This window comes from Aegilops tauschii, chromosome 6 (genome assembly GCF_002575655.3).
Source record: "Aegilops tauschii subsp. strangulata cultivar AL8/78 chromosome 6, Aet v6.0, whole genome shotgun sequence".
Classification (NCBI taxonomy): domain Eukaryota; kingdom Viridiplantae; phylum Streptophyta; class Magnoliopsida; order Poales; family Poaceae; genus Aegilops; species Aegilops tauschii.
In genome coordinates this window covers 56,108,581-56,115,721 of record NC_053040.3, presented here as the reverse complement: position 1 = coordinate 56,115,721, position 7,141 = coordinate 56,108,581, and the positions used below count along the sequence as shown (strand labels likewise).

Here is a 7,141-nt window from a genome sequence, read left to right as displayed (position 1 = left end):
GTCCCATTTCCTCGTTGGCGTCGCGGCCGTCTGCCTTCTACATGGACCCCCACCTCCGTCACGCCAGCAATGATGGATGGGTCCTTTCCCCTCACTCCACCGTCATGCGCGCGGCCGAGGGGATGAATAACATGTGCATCGGTATATCTTGTTCATCACCTTTTAGTGGCCTTGCACAGTCTCACTGCACGACAACCGGCTCCACTGTCGGCGTCGGGCCAGCTCCCCCTTTGCCGCGTACAGCTCGGACTCAAAAGTTCAACACACCATGATCAGAAGATCTGCACGAAGCACTGATGAAAGTGCCCAAAACATGTGGCCGCGCACGACCGCACCAACACCGGCAGATCCGGCAGCATAGAGTAGATCGAAAGGACCAATCCACCGAGACCACAATCATATCCATCGATCCAGCCACCACCAGGTGACCGGCCGCCGCGCACCCGAGCACTTCAACTCCAGCCGCTTGATTACTCCACAAATTGCGTGCGCCCTGCACTTACTGCAATGGCCATCTAAAAATCCACACGTACGTACGCCCAGTGCACCCACCCAGCAAACCGGTGGATCCTCACACATGCATATATGCACGCGTGCAGCTACGCCACATGAAGAAGATAATGCTTCAAGGCTTATCTAGCCAATTGTCCACCGAGCAAGCATAGGCATAGTGCAACGATCCACTTGGAAGGCATTCCTTTTAAGGAAATGGAAACATGCCTTGCACTAGCTAGTTTTCATCACATTGCACGCTAATTTTTTATATGAAACTAGTGCACTCATATATACATTCGGTAAAGCAAAGAAATTCGTTCAGTTCCAACCTGTTCAAATCTGCATCCAGGAATATTTTCCCACCAAAAAAGTAGATGCTTTTCCTTGGCGCATGTTACCTAGCTAGCTAGTTAAAGGGCACTGGCAACTTTTACAGAACCATGCATGTGTGCTCAACTGCTGAAATAGAATAAAAACCCAACTGTCCATATGGTTCTCCATCTTATTTCTTCACTGGGACTTTCATCCTATAGGCCCATGTTACCTAGACGAATGAAAGTAGCAAACTCGCTGCATATATAGCCCATTGCGTCCTATAATACCTGTAGGGTACAGGGCTCCAAGTGGTCATATAGCAGCCACGGACGTCGTTAGCCACACGTAAACCGAGATGTGCAAGATGAGTCCAGTGCAGCTGCCGGTCCTCCTCCTCCTCATGATACTGACCGCGCCGTCGGCTCACCGGGCGGCCGCGAGCCCCCCGGCGGACCCGGTGCAGTGCTCGTCGGGCGGCAGCACGGCCGACTGCACCTTCTCGACCGCGTACGGCGTGTTCCCGGACCGCTCCACGTGCCGGGCGGCCGCCGTGGCCTACCCTACCTCCGAGGCGGAGCTGGTGCGCGCGGTGGCCAACGCCACGGCCGCCAAGACCAAGATGAAGGTGACCACCAGGTACGCCCACAGCATGCCGCCCCTCGCGTGCCCCGGCGCCGGCGACGGCCGGGGCCTTGCCATCAGCACCCGGTGGCTGAACCGCGTCGTGGCCGTGGACGCGGCCAGGGCGGAGATCACGGTGGAGAGCGGCGTCACGCTGCGGGAGCTCATCGCAGCGGCCGCTGGGGCGGGCCTGGCGCTGCCCTACGCGCCCTACTGGTGGGGGCTCACGGTGGGCGGCATGCTCGGCACCGGCGCCCACGGTAGCTCGCTGTGGGGCAAGGGCAGCGCCGTCCACGAGTACGTCGTCGGGATGCGCATCGTCACGCCCGCGCCGGCCTCCGAGGGCTACGCCCGGGTGCGCGTGCTCGCGGCCGCCGACCCGGAGCTGGACGCCGCCAAGGTCTCCCTCGGCGTGCTGGGTGTCATCTCTCAGGTAAGGTGATCTACACCCTTTGTTGTACACACTATGATGACACGAGGGAGCACATTTATCAGCTGACCTAAGTATTTCAGCGCATGTTTGTTAGAAGATCACACTGTCTTAGTCATATATGGTACGTAGTAATAATGACTCTGATCTAATCCTTGACTTGCATTAACCTCAATGACATATACTACATAGATATATTGATTAACAATATCAATATTAATTAGTACTTACGTCAAGATTAGTGGTAGATAAGTATTGCGTGCTAGTGCTTAGCAACTGAACCATGCGCGTACGTACTTGATGCAACATTTATGCTGATGATGAGTATGTATATTAGAGCGAAATGTCGATGAGTACGTATGTAGTAGGCGTACGTACCCGATCCACGGGAGGGCTGTGGCTCAAGAAGGAAGCACCACCGGTGGATGATACTTGGAGTACAAAACATGGTTCGTCAAAAAGTACAAACATGCAGCCCACAGCGGGGGTGTGTGTCGCAATCATGCATGTCACTTTAACTGTTTTGGCATTATAGTTTACACTTAAAAGGACACCTTTGGAACAAGGTAGACAAACAGGCCGTGTGTTTTGCTTGCCTTCACGTGCCGACATGATGTAAAGTTTATGCTTTTACTCGATTTTTTTCGACCGACACTTGCACCTAAATGTCAAATGGTTCACAATAAACACTTAAGATAACGAAATGGAAGATAAGTAATTCAGGCAAACATAGGGTTGTCCACTACGTACATACCCCACTATATGCTATTGTCGATATATTGTTACAAAGTTTAGGAGAACCTTCTTTGATACAGAAAAGTTTAGCGTAACTTATGAGATTTTATCTCACATTTTGGTTATCTCATGGAAAAGCTGACAGGTAGAACCCACGTGAACGCTAATATGATGCAGAGGTGCAGAGGTGTACACATGCTCCACCTGCATCCACCACATCCCTTTTTGTGCTTCTTATTATTCCTCCCATTTCTATCTCTACCCTCACCTCTCCCTCTTTCCCCCTCTCTCTCTCTCACATCGGCACCAATTATGTTGTTTGGTAGAAAGGGCAAAGGGCACATATTAATTAAATCTAGCCCCTACAAGAATTTCCAAACAAGAATAAAAACTACAGTCAAGTCATTCAAGAAATCAACACCATCTTCCTTCTACATCCACCGGCAGCCCGCAGTGAGCAAATCTCGTCGCCATGACGACGCAAAGTTTATGCTTTTACTTGATTTTTTTTTCCGACCGACACTTGCACTTAAACGTCGAATGATTCACAAAAACACTTAACAGAATGAAATGGAAGATAAGTAGTTCAGGCAAACATAGGGTTGTCCACTACATACCCCTCTATATGCTATTTGTCGATATTTTGTTGCAAAGTTTAGGAGAACCTTATTTGATACAGAAAAGTGTAGGGTAACTTATGAGATTTTATCTCACATTTGGGATATCTATTCGCGGACCACAACACTTGTGCTAATTCTGAATACAATAAAAAAATCGACCAATTCATGGCCAAACTGACAGGTAGAGCCTACGTGAACGCTAATATGATGTTGAGGTGCAGAGAGGTGGATACATGCTCGACATGCATCCTCCACATCCCTTTTCGTGCTTCTTATTATTCCTCCCATCTCTCTCTCTCTCTCTCTCTCTCTCTCTCTGTGTGTGTGTGTGTGTGTGTGTGTGTGTTATGTTTTTTGATAGAAAGGGCAAAGGGCAAATCTTGCCAGTACAAGAATTTCCAAACAATTCAGTAAAAAAAAAAGAATTTCCAAACAAGATAAAAGCTACAGTCAAGTCATTGAAGAAACCAACACCATCTTCGTTCTACATCCATCGGCAGCACGCAGTGAGCAAAGCTCGTCGCCGCCTCCAGGGCTCTATCTCACCTGAGCAACCTTGTTGAAATCCAGCAGCTTGTAGAAAGAACAACCAGGAAGTCGTCGATGTAGACCAGAAGACGCCGACCACGAACTGAATAGATCACGGCTTAGGAGAAGTCGACACTAAGAAGGTCCAGAAGATCATCTCAACTCTTCGACCAGACAGAGAAGGGAGACATAAACCTCACAAGTTCCCCGATGAAGCCATATCTAGCCGAGCTTAGTCAGGAAGATGGAACTGGAGAACGAAAACATGTCACAACGTCATCCCCTTCGCAGGATAACGCCGTCATGAACAAATGCTAATCATGCTAGACCGAGTGCTGAAGATCACACCATCGTCCGACTCGTCGACGCCACTAGAATGAAGGACTTCGACATGGGGATAGCCGAGGAGCCATTATTCCCATTGTCACCAATATACCAACTTTACCGACGATGAATAATTCGAAGACCCTACGAAGTAAATATCGGGACCGGTCGAGGGGAAAAGCTAGCCGCCGCTTGGTCCCTTCCTCTGTAGCAAAACCTACAAAAGCAACATCAGTTATGTTTATCACAAAGTAAGAGATTTGAGCGTCAGTTAGAGCTATAACTTGTTCTTAGCAGCAAGGTGTGAAATCAACCAAATCAACACAAAATGTGATGCACACACATATGGAATATCCTATCAATTCAGTATTAAATCATCAACACTTATTTTGGGACGGAGGAAGTATAATATAAATATAAGATGTTTCTCCCCAGATTGAAAGGTGTAACAACAATGTGATTTAAAAACAAAGTCTAATATTATGGGACCGAGGGTGTACAATTTATACAACTATTAGTTTTGAAATGTGCACATGAAGACCTAAATTTGTACTGTACGTAGGAGTAAGGGCAGTTGTACAGCTTCAGACCTGAATATGGACGTGGGAGTAATTTCCCTTTTTTTGCAAGGTCTAATAACAAATCTGTACGATGATGCTTTGCAGGTGACTCTGGCGCTACAACCTCTGTTCAAGCGGTCGACGACGTTCACGGAGCGGGACGACGACGACCTCGCGGAGCAGGTGACCAAGTTCGGCTACCAGCACGAGTTCGCCGACATAGCCTGGTACCCGGGCCACGGCCGCGCGGTGTACCGCATGGACGACAGGCTGCCGATGAACGCCTCCGGCGACGGCGTCCTCGACTTCATCGGCTTCCGCCCCACTTCGGCCACGGTGATCAAAGCCAACCGGCTGGTCGAGGAGGCGTCCGAGCGGGTTGGCAACGGCGGCAGCGGCGGCAAGTGCCTGACCGCGAGGGTGACCCACGCCGCGCTGTCGGTGGCCGGCTACGGGCTGGCGCGGAGGAGCGGCGGGCTGTTCACGGGGTACCCGGTGGTGGGGCGGCAGGACCAGATGCAGGCGTCGGGCGGCTGCCTCACCGGGAAGGAGGACGCACTCCAGACCGCCTGCGCCTGGGACCCGCGCGTGAGCGACTCGAGCTTCTTCCACCAGACCACCTTCAGCCTGCCGCTGAGCCGCGCGGGTGCGTTCGTCCAGGAGGTCCAGCGGCTGCGCGACCTGAACCCGAAGGCCCTCTGCGGCCTCGAGCTCTACGACGGCATCCTCATCCGCTACGTCAAGTCCTCGACGGCGCACCTCGGGAAGCCGGCGGCGGCCGGGGAGTCGGCCGACATGGTGGATTTCGACATGACCTACTACCGGAGCCGCGACCCCCGGAGGGCGCGGCTCCACGAGGACTTCCTGGAGGAGATCGAGCAGATGGGGCTGTTCAAGTATGGCGGCCTGCCGCACTGGGGCAAGAACCGCAACCTCGCCTTCGCCGGCGCGGCGGGCAAGTACCCCGGGATGCGCCGGTTCCTGCGCGTCAAGAGCGCCTATGACCCCGACGGCCTCTTCTCCAGCGGCTGGAGCGACATGATGCTCGGTGTCACGACCGCGCCGACCAAGGACGCGCCCGGCTGCGCGCTGGAAGGGATGTGCGTGTGCTCACGGGACGCGCACTGCGCGCCGGAGCAGGGCTACCTGTGCCGGCCCGGCAAGGTGTACAAGGATGCCAGGGTCTGCACCAAAGTGTAGTCGTCGTCCATCTGAATTACAGAAAGAATTAATGGTAGAATGGGCTAGACACAAACCACACATTGGGTCGAATTTGGAAACTCACCAACTGCTAGAATTTACACAATCCCAGTTAGCAGTAACACATACTCAGATAGCTGCTGTGCGGCCGGATGCTTCGTTGTAGTACCATATAATCTGATTTAATCTGGAGACTGGAGTGTACGGTATCCTTTTTTAGTTTGGACAGTGATTGACGTGTATCCTTCGTACAAATGTATACTAGGCTAAAAAAACGAATATTGTCTGTGGAGGCCGAGCTCCATGGAGCTCGGTTTTGAAAAATTCGAATTTCATCAAATTTCATATTTTCTGTCTTTCAAAAAAAAAAAATCTGAAACAAAACACAGATATACATGAAGGCATAACACATATGTTTGTAAATTTTTAGGGCAAAATACGTTGAAATGAGGGCGGTGCAAAAATGACAAATCTGAAGCTTTTTAACACATGATACTATTCATCCTCCCAGACAATGAATTTGTCATTTTTGTACAGGTCGCATTTCAACATTTTTCATCCTGAAGTTTTACACACATACACATAATATCCTTGTTTACTTGCATAATTTTTTTTAATTTTTTTTAAAACCGAGAAGTTTGAACTTTGATTTGTTTTAAAAAAAGGCCTCCATGGAGGCCGAGAGCCAAACGTCCATTCTTTAAAAAAGTATCTTATATTTTGAGACGAAGGTAGTACGTTACACAGACATTGCATCTATATATTCGGTTCCAGTAATGCTTGATTCACGGGTTGACTCCAACGGACTTTTACGGAGTGGCTAACGTGCCCTCTCCTAATTTGCCCTCCCCTCCTTTTTTCACTGGCGGGCCTGCATCCCTTAATTAAATCCTGGCCATTAATTCTTGATCAGCCCGTAAACCCTCCATGAGTGCATTACTCATTCGGTTCAGCTTCCGGCCATCACACCAACTTGTTTCCACTGTTTTGTCATGTGAGTTGGATAAAGCTCTGTATGGCCGGCAATTGGCGATCGACAATGGCAGCGGGGGTAGATTGGCTCGATCTGGGTGTTTTCGCCATGAGGGTTCGGTCTGCATGTTTTGACGAAACCGACAGCAGGTGCACGACTGCGGCGGCGGGGCAGATTGGCTTGATCTGGACATGTTTTGGCCAGGAGGGCTCTCGATGTGCACCGTTTTGACGAAGGTCAGCGGCTCTGCCTGCGTCTTGGGCGTCAGGGCGGCGGCCCCAGATATGCCGGTGTCGGCCATCTCCTTCCACCGGAGGTGGGCATCGATATATGGTTGATC

At 50.7% G+C, this 7,141-nt stretch overlaps 1 protein-coding gene across 1 annotated transcript; it reads left to right on the top strand.

Annotated features, from left to right (window-relative positions):
* Positions 1–659: 659 nt before the first annotated feature.
* Positions 660–5,993, top strand: LOC109741952 (L-gulonolactone oxidase 2). The gene is made up of 2 exons (XM_020301043.4): positions 660–1,864; positions 4,734–5,993. The coding sequence occupies exons 1-2, from the start codon at positions 1,166–1,168 to the stop codon at positions 5,826–5,828; spliced, it is 1,794 nt and encodes a 597-aa protein (XP_020156632.1). The 5' UTR covers positions 660–1,165; the 3' UTR covers positions 5,829–5,993.
* Positions 5,994–7,141: the final 1,148 nt, after the last annotated feature.

What these genes read in the sequence shown, in the direction of transcription:
- LOC109741952 (XM_020301043.4), top strand. Translation starts at nt 1,166, where the DNA reads ATGTGCAAGATGAGTCCAGTGCAGCTGCCGGTCCTCCTCCTCCTCATG. An exon ending in TGCTGGGTGTCATCTCTCAG is followed by an intron (nt 1,865 to 4,733) that starts GTAAGGTGATCT and finishes GATGCTTTGCAG; the next exon opens with GTGACTCTGGCGCTACAACC.